The sequence below is a fragment of the Gigantopelta aegis genome, chromosome 10, assembly GCF_016097555.1.
Source record: "Gigantopelta aegis isolate Gae_Host chromosome 10, Gae_host_genome, whole genome shotgun sequence".
Lineage (NCBI taxonomy): Eukaryota > Metazoa > Mollusca > Gastropoda > Neomphalida > Peltospiridae > Gigantopelta > Gigantopelta aegis.
Genome location: NC_054708.1, coordinates 56,754,708 through 56,770,846, shown reverse-complemented (window position 1 = coordinate 56,770,846; position 16,139 = coordinate 56,754,708). Strand labels below are relative to the sequence as shown.

Below are 16,139 nucleotides of genomic sequence, written 5' to 3'. Positions count from 1 at the left end.
TTTCCTTTTGCCTACACTTAGAAGGCATAGGCAAGTATTGCCACAAGTGCCTAATTTTGCTATCTTTGTTATTAACAACATCTTTTTAAGCACAGTTATTTTGGTATTTGTCAAATTTTCATTTTTAAGAATAAATACAATGTTTGTGAACATTAAATTGGAATATGGAGTCTTTTTTAACATTTGATTTACTGTGCCCCGTTCAGTGGTTCACTCTGCCCCGGTACCTGCCCACAGTGAATCAAATGTTTTGTTTTTTTAATTTCCATTCAGCAAAAAATGGTGGCAATTGGCAGGTTATAAGTAAACATGTTTTATAGAGGTGAAGTTCTTCGATCATTTCCACCATCAACATTAAGCATGCCGACTTTAACATAGAAATAATATTAAACAGAAGATTTCCGATCCACTGTGCCCCGGTCTCCCCTACGCTTGGAATGTCTCCCAATAGTTTTATTTAGTCAACCTAAGCATTTTCAAAACAAATATAAAAGCCATAGGTCTATAATAATTATTGTAAACATGTTAATACAGAATTGGTTAAAATATAGTTCTTAAATTTCATGCTTATTGTAATATAGCAAATGTATAACCGGCGTCGTAATAATGTATTTAGTTTTTACTTAAAGTCATTGGTATTACCCAGCCATACAGATGCACTGTGCTGTCGCAATATAGAGACGATCATTTATTACCAGGTAATTTACTAACGTCTCACCTTATGTATATCACACATTTACTAAATAAAACAAACATAAAAGTACATAAGCCATTCCTTACAGACCCGTAGCCAGGATTTTGAAGGGGGGGGGGGGGGGGGGGGGGGGTCGTTTAGGCGAAGCGCCCGAGTTGCTTGGGGGTGGTGGGGGGGGGGGGGGGGTGTCCTGGGGCATACTGAAAACCCCCACCAGTGGGGGGGGGGGGGGTCGACCTTATGATTATGACAGAGTAGTAGTTAAAAAATACAAGTACATGTACAATTAAAATAATAATACTAGTGTGTCTCTACGACGTTACAAAATAGAAAAAAGGTCCACTTGGTTCATATTCGAACCCTCCTAGGTCAAGATCACGCTACGCCCCTGAGTGGTGTCGTTAAACAAAACAAACTTTAACTTTTCCAGAAAAGCACATGCCGACAGCACAACACGAGGAACCAAAGCAAAGGGGGCAACAAACAAAAAAAGTATATCCCCATCTTTTCTGTCCAATCCATCCCCCACACCCAACTCGGGTGAGTGACCGGGTGCTTAGTTACAAACTATGTTTGTTTCAATGACGTAAGAATAACGTGACGTCATCTTAATGTTAATTTGAAAACTACATGGCTGTGACTTTACGGACAGAAAATTCCTTTTTAGATCTCTGTAAGTGATATTTTATTTCATTTTAAAGTAACTGTTGTTTCTTTAAAGAACAAATGTATGCAATATTCCTGTTAAAATTCATCAATCTTGAATTCTAATAGAACTGACATAAGTATAAGCCTTTTTTCCATCGGTTAATTTTTGTGATAAATAGACGATATATGACGATGTACGCTGTCATGGGCAACCGGGAGTAACTGTTACCACTGCCACGGTGACAGTTCCAAAAACGCATTCGATCTGCTGTCACTTAACATCTTGTGTGGTGTTTTTGTTAGTATATTAATTCCGCGTTATATTTGAACGTCGATATAAATAATTTTCAAAACAAATTTACTAAGTTCAGATGAAAATGATGTTATTGTTATTATTTTATTATTATTTCGTACCATTGGAAAATTTAACACTTCGTTAGTAGCAGTAAACACCACCCACCTATGGTTCCCACAGAGAACACCTTTTTTTCTTCTTTTTTGTTTATATATTATAGCCTATAATTTACTGCAAGTTATTTATTTCTGAGGCGATTGTTTTCTAAACTGAACTCAAAAATAGTTTTTAAAAAATGTGCCTATTATTTCTAAAACACTTACTTTTCTTCTTACGTCAAACCAAACTGATATTATTTACCAAAAACCCCCAACAAAAAAAAAAAAAAAAAAGGAAAAGAAGAAAAAAAGAGAAAAAAAAAAGAGGACTAAACGTTGCGCTGACATCGACAAACTGAACGTAGGCGAAAGCTTCCGTTACAATACCGTAACTACCACCCATCCAAGTGGGGTCCGATCACTAATCGACCGCAGCGTGTCTTGTCGCCTGATTTCATATGCTGTGTTCCCAAAATAGCACTGGCTGGGCCCGTATTTTCGAAGCAATCTTAGCCTACGAAATCGTAAAATCATCGTAAGCTATGACGTCACTATGGTGTGTGCTATAGTGACGTCACACCCTACGATGGTTTTACGATTTCGTAGGGCTAAGATGGCTTCGAAAATATGAGCCCAGGTTCTTCAGAAGTAATTGTATCACAATCTGAAGTACACCATTTGTATTTAGAACATACTTTTTTGGACAGTAAAATTTATAAAGAAGGCGAGATGGAAATGACTATCGATTTTGCAAACGCAATTTTAAACATTAACTGCTTTAAAATATCGCAAAATTTTGACAAACTTGTTACGCTTTCGTAAATGAATATCATTTTATGTATTTATACCCATCACTACCTGCGAGGGATTTACGATATAGTAGCGCAAATATAACTTCGAAAGAAAGAAAGAAAGAAATATTTTAACCAGGTGGTTAGTATGTACAATTGTATTTCTGGACATATTACATGTTACACCTTCTTGTGGGAATATGTCCAGAGCATAAGAAAGAAAGAAAGAAAAGAAAGAAAGAAAGAAATGTTTTATTTAACGACGCACTCAACACATTGTATTTACGGTTATATGACGTCAGACATATGGTTACGGACCACACAGATATTGAGAGAGGAAACCTGCTGTCGCCACTTCATGGGCTACTCTTTTCGATTAGCAACAAGGGATCTTTTATATGCACCATCCCATAGACAGGGTAGTACATACCACGGCCTTTGATATACCAGTCGTGGTACACTGGCTGGAAATATAACTTCGAAACCTGGGCCCTGGTCATATTGCTTGACCAAGCTTAGAATTTGTATTGATAATAGCCTTCACAATTGTTGTTAATTTCTATAACTGTCCAGGGTGTCATCGTTAATATCTCACACGGATTGCTACTACAATCGGTTACTGGATGTCAGCCATTTGGTAATTTTGGCACATAGTCTTAGAGATGAAACCCGCTACTTTTTCCTATTAGGATCGTTTATATACACCAACCCCCAGACAGGATAGCACATACCACGGCCTTTGATATACCATTAGTGGTGCACTGGCTGGCACGAGGCTTCAAAACGTCTTCATGTTGTTCCATCTTCTTTCTTTACAATGCTGCAGTGCGGTCACTAACATTCGCGAAAGGAACGAGCCTCTTATTCTCTGGCTAGTTCCAGCCAGTGCACCACGACTGGTATATCAAAGGCCGTCGTATGTACTACCCTGTCTGTGGGATGGTGCATATAAAAGATCCCTTGCTGCTAATCGAAAAGTGTAGCCCATGAAGTGGCGACAGCGGGTTTCCTCTATCAGTGTGGTCCTTAACCTTATGTCTGACGCCATATAACCGTAAATAAAATGTGTTGAGTGCGTCGTTAAATAAAACATTTCTTTCTTTCTTTCTTTCTTATGCTCTGGAAATATTCCCAAAAGAAGGTGTAACATGTAATATGTCCAGAAATACAATTGTACATAGTAACCACCTGGACATGTCTAGTTATATGAATATCTTCTTGAAAATAAAGTACCGATGCAGGCCCGTACGCAGGATTGTAAATGGAGTGGGGTGTGGGGATGCGAATTCCTCGTGATTAGACCAACAATGGCTAAGATTCTATTTATAAGTGGTGGTGTAGAAAAGTGGTATGGGCGAATTCGGCTCGTATAAAACGATAAAAATTAGCCCCCCCCCCCCCCCCCCAAAAAAAAAAAACCCACAAAAAAAAACCCCCAAAAACCCCAATGGCTAAGATTCTATTTATAAGGGTGGCGTCCGCGTGTCGTAAACGCTATAGAAAAAGTGCCTGAATTCAGTATGTGGGAGTCCGAACGTTCGGTTCACAATGACTTAAATGTGATAGGACACAAAACGATATAAAATGAACCAGCCCCTAGCTCGGGCAGGGTCTGGGGCTGTGGTTGTCGCTGTCCCCCCCCCCCCCCAAAAAAAAAAAAAAAAACCCCACAAAAAACACCCCAACAAAAACCCCAACACCCCCCCTCCCCCCAAAACACCCCCCCCCCCAAAAAAAAAAACAACAAAAAAAACCCCACCCCGAAACAAACAAACCTTTACGAACGTTATCTAAATTTGATATGGATCTTTGGCAATAAGGGGTTGGAGGATGCGTCCGCGATATACTGAAATACGAGTATATATTGTTATTCCTTTCAAAAGACAGATATTCCAGTTAACTTGTCGCATCCTTCTGTGCGGCTTTTATGAGTTAGCACGACCGTACCTAGCAAAAAATAATTGGTAACGGAGGTCAGTAAAATTAAATCGGGAAAGAGTAGTCGGCCGATAAATCGGCTTTTCCCGGTAGACTTACAAGGCCAGGCAAAAAACCCCAATTATGTTTACAACGCACGTGCTTACTTACGGGCTTCAAAACCTATCTTCGATTCGCCGATATATGGGGTAGTGATAACAAATTTACGGTTTTGGTCACTTGTAATCTTTTTATGTAAATGAAAATTGGCAAGACGTTACAAAAATAGTTACGCTTTATTGTTGTCTATGGAAGGACTTGGTGTAATCATGTTATCTTGATCAAATCCAAGATGACTTCAATTTTGGCGAGTAAAACAAAAATATTGTCATTCTAACTAATCAAAAGCATCTGAAACTAATTGTAATACAGTTTTATTTATCTCTGTTACAGATACCAGTGATTTGGTATGAATTTGGTGGGTAATTAGATCTATGATGACATGGGTTCCAATCCTGAAGACAACAATGAACGTTCACAATAATTGTATTCAACCTTTTCATTCACCAATTATTAAGGACTAATACATTTCATTTTATAAAATGAAAACTGGTAGAATGTTACACAAGTGATTACACTTTACTGGAGTCTATAGTTAAATTTGACATGATAACACTATTATGATCCAAGATTGCGGCCATTTTGGCATGAAAAGCGACAATATCATGTTCTAATTATTCTAACTCATCAAAAACATCTCTAAAGAGTACATTTACTTTGATATTAATTATGTTCATTCTTTTCATGCACATAATTGTTCAGTAATTTTAATAGATCACTCAGTGGCAATCTCCAGAATTGAGGCTTCTGTAGATTTAATTCTTTGCATTAACAAGTCAATATATCTTGTTTTAAATATGAAGTGGGTATGACACATCATCATTTTGGTATAGCACTTGACTAAACTGGTGAGCAAAGACGCAATCTGGAAGAGAATTGATAAATTATAGGAAGCTTAAGGAATTCCAGGAAAAATAAGTATATTTTTAATTTGTTGGCTCTTAAAGGACGAAAATTGTAAGGTGCTTACTCTGATGATAGTTTGCTTTTACAGGTAGCAGACATTAATTGCACTGTTAAACATACTGGACCAATAGCGAATACCATCAATTGTACCCACCAAAATTTTCAACAGTCTCCGACTATTTATGTAAACTATTCAGTGGATTAAACTGTGCATTTGATCCATCTTGGCAATATGGTCATTTCATATCCGTGTTAACAATAACGGGCATGGACAAACACTGGAGTTTCAGATGTAAAAGCCAAAGTCCCAACATGTTTGGATCGTGTCAATGAGTGATTTATCAAAACAATTGTTGCTTGAAAAGGTTGAAAATAATTAACAGACGTCTGAAGTGTGGATAGGGAGTACTGTTCCCCTCCCCTAAATTCCGAAGATAATCCATTGGCACCAAAATTAAAATCAAATTATTATAAAATGTCTCCCTCCCCTGCCCCAACTGTAATCATCTAATGATGCTAATGTAATTACCTCCCGAAATTCATACCAAATTATTAGGATCTGTAATGAAGATAAAATAAAAGTTCATTTCAAGCAGTTTCAAATGTTCTGATGTATTAGAATGGCGTGAACTAATTAGTAAAAAATATGATCATTTCACTCTGTTTTTTTGGCCACGAAGGGCTGCCATCTTGGATTTGGTCTTAATGGTGTTATTGCAAATTTACCCATAGACTTCAGTAAAAAGTAACCACTCTGTAACTTTTTGCCAGTTTTCTTTGTGAAAGAAAAAACACAAATGACTAAACAAATAAAACGTGTTAACACTTTATAATTGGTGGACGAAGATCAAAAGAAATTAATGTGAAAGCAAATTACAGCAGACCACCTTGTTAGGATCTGTAATATAAATAAATAAAATTCCATTTCAGGCAGTTTCATATGTTTTTAATTTGTTAGAATATTGTCGTTTTCCCCGCCAAAATGTCCGCCATCTTGGATTTTGTCATGATTGTGTTATCATATCACATTAAATCATTGACACATGTAAAGGATAATCACTTTTGTAACATTATACGAATTTTTGTTATTATAAAATAAAATGTGTTAGTCCTTTATAATTGATGAATAAAAAGATTGAATACAATTATCATAAACGTTTATTGTCGTCAGGATTCGAACCCATGTCACCATAAATCTAATTACCTAACAAATTCAGACCAAATCATTAGTATCTGTAATATAAATAAATAAAACTTCATTACAATTCGTTTCAGTTGCTTTTGATTAATTTTAATGATTTGAGCTGAACACCTAACAATATTTTAGTTTTTCCAGCCAAAATGGCAAAATGGAAGCCATCTTGATCTTGATCATGATAACATCATCACATCATAGACACCAGTAAAGCGTAATTATTTGTGTAACTTCTTGCTAATTTTCATGAACATAAAAAAAAAAAAAAATACAAGTGAATCTAAGAAGCCCTAATTTTAGACATAGCATTTTTTTTCTGGAACACTATGGGCTGTACTGATTCCGAAAAATATAGAATTAATTTTTCTTTACTTTTCCCCCACAATATGTTCATTTTGAAATTATACAACCAGACTAATGATAACCGCCCGATTGCGAGCTACAGGGATATGGGCGTCCAGCCGGTTACAACGGTGCAGCTGCTCCTGCTGTTGTCGCTGCTGTCGGCTGTCAGTGTCGCTGGCCAGAACAACGCCACGATCGACAAGAACGGAACTATCAAATGGCCTCACCTGCCGGCTGGAAAACCTTACGTGACGGAGGGGACAACTGTCAGCTCGGGCGGACTGGACACATTTTACGACCTGTCTCGTAGTGTTATTGCGTCATCACTGCCAGAGACACCCCCTCTAGGTAAGAGTCTTTATCACAATGGATTTCTGACGTGAACGGCGTGCAAAATGAGGGCTAAATGTCTAGTTACAGTTAGTTTGATGGTGAGGTGAGGACATCCTGCTTTTACCTACTTACAATGTTTGAAAGTTCAAGTTTAATTTTATTTAACGACACCACACGAGCATAGTGATTTATTAATAATCGGCTATTGGATGTCAAACATTTGGTAATTCTCACATTATAGTCTTAGAGAGGAACCCGCTACATTTTCACATTAGTAGCAAGGGATCTTTAATACGCACCATCCCACAGATAGGATAATACATACCACGGCCTTTGATATACCAGTCGTGGTGCCATGGCTGGGACGAAAGATAGCACAATTGGCCCACCGACGGGGATCGATCCTAGACCGACCTGGCATCAAGCGTACGCTTTACCACTTGGCTACGTCCTGTCCCCTCTTGGTAAGAATAGCGATAACCTTGAACTTCCGACGTCAACGGGGTGAAAAATGAGGGCTGGGGGTCTAAGATCGACGACAGGTCACTTTTCGCACCCTTGTTTTGGCATCGTACACAATGAATATAGCATATCTCAGCGTAATTTCACTTGAAATTCATATTTCGTAAAAGGTACAATTTTTTAATCACAAGATTTTCTTCAAATACATTCAGGTGCATTAGTAATGTTCAAACAACAAAAATTCAATAGCAATTTTGCATTGGAATTTTCCCAGCATTCTTAAAATGGAAATATCATTTACCCAGTTTATGGTTATTATAAGGAGATACAAAGTGACGTCATTGGAATACTGCCGTCATTCAAATTCAAAATTAGCTATATTAATACAATGCTTCGCCACATTAAAATAAAACTGGTCTGCTAAACTTGACTCCTGTCAAAATTCTATAACCAGCAAACGACACTGTTTAGAGGTCGGTATGTTTTTATTGACAAAATATTCAGTTTAAATGTTAAAAGATGAAAGAAATAAAAAGTACGTTTTGTCAATATATCATATCATAAAATTACCGTTGGATATGTTTTACTTATTGTGTACGAAGCCAAAACAATGGTGCAAATCTTGAAAATATGGTTATCACACATCACTCGTTGACATAAAAAATCGTATTCGAACCCCCCCCCACCCCCCCCCCCCCACAAAAAACAACAACAACAACAACAAAACAACCCCACCATGAAATGGTCTATTTATTATATACAATACCTTTGTAACCTTTCGCCTTTTAGTTAATGTCTTTCCCTGATTCTATTAAAAACACGTAACGCCATGATATATTTCTTCCAGTTGAACTTTTGTTGAAGTTTTACATGACCATGGAATTTTAAAAAGAAATACGAATAAAAAAGTGTCTTTATTTAATTAATAATTACTTAATAGTACTGTTGTGAAAATATACCTGATAAAATTATCCTCCCAAAACCCCCACACAAATAACATGAATAGAACAACAAGTTAAACAAATTATGTAACTTTGTGTAAGGTGGAATCACCGAGTGGCGATCATGTGACGAAGTTTAGCTGAATGTGGGTGCTGTCGGATTTCTTTTTGTTGTGTGTGTATTATATAGAAGATAATAAACGAGTTACCAGTTATTATCAAATTTATGTCGCGAGTGAAATAATTTCCAAGTTGTCACGAGCTTTAGCGAATGACAAATGAATATTATTTCACGAGGGACGTAACTTTGATACTGGTACCGAGTTTGTTATTCTGTTTATTACCTCTGCTATTTTTTCTCTAAAACTCTTTAAACTACATGACGTCATGTTGTGTGTTTGCCTAATCGTGATGACGTAATATTTAGTACCGACAAAGTCATTGGTTTGTAAGCGTCAAATCATCCAATAGTAATATTCGTTGGACCAATGAAGAACATTTCCCACTGAGAAAATATTGAAAATATGTACCCTGTTATGAGTGACCACTGGGGTAATAATGATTAATATGTGGATTTTTTTTTTTAATCAAGTAACTCCAAAATTATCGATGTAAAGGTATTTGACGTCAAACATAGGATTGTTGTGGTATTAGAGCGGGAATCTTTGACTACCGTTTGGTGGTCAGTGATTGCCCGAATATTACATAGCTTGGTTTCTGACTGTAAGGGCTCAATATCTGTCCAAATGTCCGTCTAGCCCTATACAGTCAGAATACTCGGGGTAAGTTTGTCCTATCGAAAACACGTAACGCCATGATATATTTCTTCCAATGGAACTTTTCCAGAAAATATACTTGACCATAGACTTTTTAAAAGACGATTGAATAACAATAACAATTACCTCCATTGAATTAAATTAACATTTATTTAATAATGATGCTGTGCAAACATACCTGACAAAGCGATCCTAAAAAACAAAAAACAAAAAACAAAAAAAACTCCCATAAAAACCCCCAACAACTCCACAAAAACAAAACAAATCGAACGCCGTTAAATTTTAACTTACATTCAATGACAGGACGTCAGTATTTAGCTTCATATTCAATTCGTTGTAGATATTTTATCGTAATTGCACTTCATATCCCTTTTTTATAGGTAGTTGTTTAAATAACTTCTTTTTTTCAAATACGATCAGATGCAGGGGCGGCACAGTGTAAAAAAAATACTGGTACGGCTCGTGGTTGCTAGACTCGTCTTTCAAACTTGTAAGGACATTTTCACAGATATAGCAAATTTACACACACCCCCCCCCCCCCCTCCCACACACAAAGTGGTACGGCCGCCCCTGAGATGCATTGGTAATCATCAAACTTAAATACGAAGAAACGACACAAAAGGAGATAATTTAATCATGAACCTTTTTTTTTACCAAAAAATAAATACGATTTCGATATTTTCAATGTAGCTAAAATACAGTGAACATATGTCTTTTCATCGGATATCACTTTTATGGTTTCTGTATATCTAAAAATTCATTGCTATCTATATAATAAATATGATAATGACACATATGGGCAGAGAGAACTGCGGAAAGAAAAATGATATTTCCCTAGGGAAAGAAAAACAACATTTCTTCCCCTAGATACGTTTTGACGTCATAAACAGTGACATTGAATTATCCCACTTACTGGTTTTGCTTTCACAAAATGTACTAAAACTGTAATAAATCCTGAATGCAACTACATACAATGCCTTCACATGTTATTATTGGGCAAGTTTCACTCACTTAATGGCGGACCGATCACGTGATTCTAAACATCGCCGCGCACAGTACTTTGACGTCACTGGCCAATAAACCCGTGGCAAAAATCTCACCGTGTGCGGGCTACGTGAGCTATCAGATGAGCTGAATTTACTAACTGACCAATGGAAACACGAACATTGCGTTAGAGTGACGTCATCGCTACAGTTGTAAGCAAAGTAGCTCAGCACTTAGCTCATCGTGTGCGGTGAAATTGTTCAGAGCTATCAGCTGAGCAAAAAGTCTCAAGTAACTTTTAGCTCAGCTGACAGCTCTCGTCTGCGGTAGGCTTTAGACCCTGCTAAGTTAACTGTTGTAAAACTCACCTAATCTAAATGGACCATACATATAATAGAGTGAGACAGTAATGTCATGACAACGCCATACACATTGTATGTGTGTGACGTCGTTAGAGATTGACTCTGGACTCTAAACGTTTTATAAGCACGGGCCCAATTACTTGATATTGCATCCGTTGGGTGTAATGATATCTTGTGTTGTATAGTCAGTTTTAAATTGTGTATGCTTAAATATTACATTGTTAATATTGACAAAGACGGTTTGATTTTAGTTTTTGTGAGATAGTATTTTTGTGACATCTGTATTAATTATACGTTTTTTTTTTATGTAATTTTATTTTCCAAATGCGCGGTCGGTTTTGGTATCGATCCCCGTCGGTGGACCCATTAGGCTATATCTCGTTCAAGCCAGTGTTCCACAACTGGTGTAACAGAGGTTGTGGTAAGCATATAAAAGATCCCTTGCTGCTAATCGAAACGAGAAGCCCATGGGTTTCTTCTATAATTATATGCGTGGACCTTAAACACATGCCCCACGTTATATAACAGTAGTTAAAATGTGTTGACTCGTTAAATAAAACATTTCTTTCTTATTTGTTTCAGATACTGTTAAAGGTATTATTGATGGTAAACTTAGCATCGGCAATGAATTGCAAAACGTAAGTATAGACCGGGAGCCCAGTGCCTTGATCCAAACGAACGGGGTACAAATATCCGAGTACAGGAACAGTTAGGGAGTAGCATGAGATACAGACAAATGGATTTCTGCCGAGTGCCCACTGCTGCATGTGAACCCTGGGAACCCTGAAATGAACCCTAAAAGTGATTTAGCTCAAACATCGTAGGTACCAGTCAAAACCACTTCCAAACTGTGCACACTGCCGACCTTACAATGAGGTCATATGCGACAGACACGCCAACCACTGCAAAGCACCCCCCCCCCCCCCACCCCAACCTCACGATGCCCCCACAGGGCTCAAACATTGGAGGTACGAGGTAAAACCAAGTTTAAATGAACAAGCACATCCCAATGAGTGTAAAGTGACCCATGCCAGACAAATTGTCTGCTGCATAGGCCTTACCAGACACCCCTAAATATTCACACTCGGCTCTCTGCAAGAACTGGTCTAGCTTAAACATTGGAGATACCTTATCAGAATTACTTCCAAACTGTGCACCCTTATAATGAGATCATATGTGACACACACGACAAAAGGTAACAATTGAAAATAGCTATCGTTCCGATCATTCTGGTGTAGTTTTACATATTAAATTTAATCAAATTAAAAAAGGTAGGGGACTATGGAAATTTAACAATTCGTTATTAACTTGTAAGGAATACGTCAAAATAATTAAAGAAACCATTTGGGAAATAAAATGTCAGTATGCAGTGCCAATTTATAATGTTAAAAACTTAAAATCAACTGCGGATAACGAAATTCAATTTACAATAAATGACCAACTATTTCTTGAAACATTACATATGCAAATTAGAGGAAAGACAATTTCGTATTCGGCTTTTAAAAAGAAAACAAGAAACGAATTAGAAGTTAAACTACGTCAGGAAATTAAAATACTAGAACAAAATGAAAACATTGAAGATACAAAACAAATGGCCGCTACATTAGATCACGGGCAAAATGGATAGAGGAAGCCAACAAAAGCCAATACAATATTTTTGTAATATGGAATCTAGGAATTATTCTAGCAAACTATTTTCAAGAATTCAATTAGATAATGGAAATGAAATTAGAAAACAGGAAGAAATTTTGAAAGAAACCAGAAATTTCTATGAAAAACTTTATTCTGCGCCACTTGGGCAAAGTAATAATGATATAACTGAAAAAATGTATAATTTAAAATTTAATAAACTAACTGATGAAGAAGCTAATAGATTAGAAGGCGAATTGACTTATTCAGAAATACTGTCATATCTTAAAACCATGAAAAATGATTAAAGTCCAGGCTCAGATGGTTTCTCAGCTGATTTTTTCAAAATGTTTTGGTTTGATTTAGTACATTTTATAACCAGGGCCATCAACTATAGTTATTATATTAAAGAAATGTCAAATGTACAAAAATTAGGTATAATTACATGTATTCCGAAAGTAAATAAACCAAAGGAATTTCTTAAAAACTGGAGACCTATAACTCTACTAAATTGCATTTATAAAATGGCTTCAGGGTGCATCGCTAACAGAATAAAGCATACTTTGGACAAAATAATAGATAATGACCAAACTCATTTTGTAAAAGGAAGATATATTGGAGAAAATATAAGATTAATATATGATATGATATTATGCAATGTACCGAACTGAATAATATTCCTGGATTACTACTTCTTATTATAGACTTCGAAAAAGCATTTGATTCATTATCATTCTCATTTATAGACAAAGCACTTGATATTTTCAATTTAAATCATCAATAAAAGATTGCATCAAAACATTTTATAATAATTCTATGTCAAGAGTAATACAAAATAGATTTGTGTCTCAACCTATCATTTTACAACGGGGATGCAGACAAGGCGACCCACTATCGCCATACATTTTTTATTATATGTGCTGAAATTCTTGCAGTTATTATTAGAAATAAAACAACTATTAAAGGCATAAATATAGAAGGTGAAGAATATTTAATATCGCAATATGCTGACGACACATGTTTTATTCTAGATGGATCTACCGAGTCCCTTCGCAGTACACTAACGGAATTAGACTATTATGAACAGATTTCAGGCCTAAAAATAAATGATTCAAAATCAAAAGCTGTATGGATTGGGAGCAAAATGTTTTCTAAAGATGTTTACCACCATACAAGATGGAAATTGGACTGGGCGCAACACAACTCAATTTACTTGGTATTACTTTTTCAGTAGATTGGAAAATATTACTGCAGTTAATTATGAAACTAAAATAAAAGAAATGCAAAACTCCATGAAACTGTGGTCTATTAGAAAACTAACAGTCTTAGGAAAAATAGTTGTTCTTAAATTTTAATAATACCTAAAATAACATCTTTTAATATCATTACCTAATCCTGGACAAACGATCTTAAAAAACTTAAATACGTTATTTTTAAAATTTATATGGCAGAATAAGCCTGAAAAATTAAAAACGTGATTTAATAACTCAAGACTATAAAGCTGGAGGTCTTAAAATGATAAACTTAAACAATTTTATGACTGCCTTACAATGCTCCTGGCTACGGAGATTATTTATAAGTAATTCACAATGGGTAAACCTATTTAATTCGGTTACTGGTATAACAACAAATGAGATATTAAAGTACGGAGACTATTATTTAACAAGAAAAATTAAAAATATTGCAAATAGATTTTGGAGAGATACCCTACTTAGCTGGCTAAAAACAGAAAGAACTTAATTCTCAAACCGTAGATGATATTTTATGTATTAATATTTGGCTGAATGATAGAATACTCATTGATCGTAAGCCATTTCTATATAAAAACTATTTTGAAAAAGGAATTGTTTTTATAAACGACCTTATTGACGAAAAAGGTGATATTTTAAAATATGATCAGTTCATAAAAAAAAATACAATATATCCACCAATTTCATTAGCTATGCTTCGTTAACAAATGCAGTAAAAACGTACATATATAGTTTAGATGATTTGAAAGATAACAGATTTAAAATGGTTAATAACCCAATTCTTCCATTTAAACTTAATCTTTTATTAAAAAGACAAAGAGGATGTAAGGATATGTACAACTTATTAAACTCTAAATTCATAACTCCAAAATCGCAAGCTAAATACACCAATCAAGGTTTTATCTTTTCATCAAGTGAATGGGCAGAATATTATTTACTTCCTTTTAAGAGCACTCAGGATTCAACATTAATATGGTTTCAATATAGACTACCACTGCGCGTGCTGTAACCTCACCGTGGTGCAGGGGTGTAACATTCTCTTTGAGAATGGCCAATACAGCACAAATTGAAGTTTAGAGTAAAATTCGGTGTCCGTAAAATTCTGTGATATTTGTATTTGTATTTTTGGCACAGTTCTTTACACTGTTTTTGTTTAAACCTTGAATTTTTGTATTGATGTTGATCATCACCATAGTTTGACACCCAATAGCCGATGTATTTTTCGTGCTGGGGTGTCGTTAAACATTCATTCATTCATTCATTCATTCAATATAGACTAGTTCACCGAATCTTAGCTACAAACACTTTCTTATATATTATTCACTATGTTGAGTCAAACATGTGTAGCTTTTGTAACAACCATCCAGAAACCATACCTATCTATTTTTCGAATGCAATAAAGTTCATAACTTATGGGTTGCAGTTCAAAACTGGATATTGACTCCGACTGGCATTATAATTAATTTCAATATAGATAATGTTATCTTTGGTATTATTAATAACGAAAAATTTAACTTCCTTAACTGGTTAATTATTAACATACAATATTATGTTTATGGAACTAAAATACAAAAAAAAGAATTTAGAAATCAAATTTGTTAAAAATCTGTTGAAGCAAACGTTTGAAATAGAAAGATTTATTTTATATAAAAATTGCAAATACGAAATGTTTAATAAACAATGGGCTCCATGGGCTAATTTATTTAATGATAACGATTAAATGAAATATATGATGTTAGCTTAAGTTTTTTCTTGTCTATGGCTTGTTTGGAGATAGCGGAAAAAAATAAAAATAAACATACACCTCAAGTATAATCTTATCTCGTCTTCTACCTCTTTCTCCTCTTTCTTATCCTCTATCTTCTCTTTATAATATCCCAGATTAAATCAATTACATGTATGTATATTTACTACTCTTGTACCCACTTACATTGATGCCTTTTTGCATATATGTATGTGTGAATCTATGTATGTGTATGTATCGGAGGACATCCGGGTACGTGTGTACGTATTTCTTTGTGTTATATATTTATATATGTGTTATATATTTATTATATGTACAGCAGTGATTTGGGGCTCCCATCTCTGACACTGCTATGCTTGTGATCTGGGACAATAAAAAAAATAAAAAAGTGTAAGATGACCCATGTGAGAAGCGGTCTGTCCACAATTGTAGCTGCCATCTTGGTTTTCAAAATGGCCACCATTGAGAAACAAAATTGCCAAAATCTTAGCTCCCAGGACAAACAAATATTTGATTTAAGTTGCTAATCCCATCTTTTCACAACCAAGGAAGTCAACAGAAGTGACTATAATACCTTACCCTCATGTCTTGTATGTCAAAATTAAACATGACCTTCGTCAGAAACAAAATAAAACCCTATAAAAAGGAC

The 16,139-nt window shown here is 35.4% G+C and overlaps 1 protein-coding gene across 10 annotated transcripts in view; it reads left to right on the top strand.

The window, feature by feature from the left end:
• Nucleotides 1–1,314: 1,314 nt before the first annotated feature.
• The window catches only part of LOC121383949 (prominin-1-A-like), a 58,611-nt gene continuing 43,786 nt past the window's right edge, over nt 1,315–16,139 (top strand). For 9 of the 10 annotated variants that reach the window (XR_005959314.1, XR_005959312.1, XR_005959313.1 and 6 more), the window contains exons 1-3: nt 1,315–1,367; nt 7,078–7,357; nt 11,450–11,505. Coding sequence is in view for 6 of the 10 variants with exons in the window: in XM_041514062.1 (XP_041369996.1) it covers nt 7,114–7,357; nt 11,450–11,505 (300 nt within the window). In the remaining 4 variants the exon portion in view is untranslated. Of the gene's footprint in view, nt 1,368–7,077; nt 7,358–11,449; nt 11,506–13,527; nt 13,713–16,139 lie in introns of those variants that run through there. The other variant, XM_041514063.1, reaches the window with a different exon arrangement.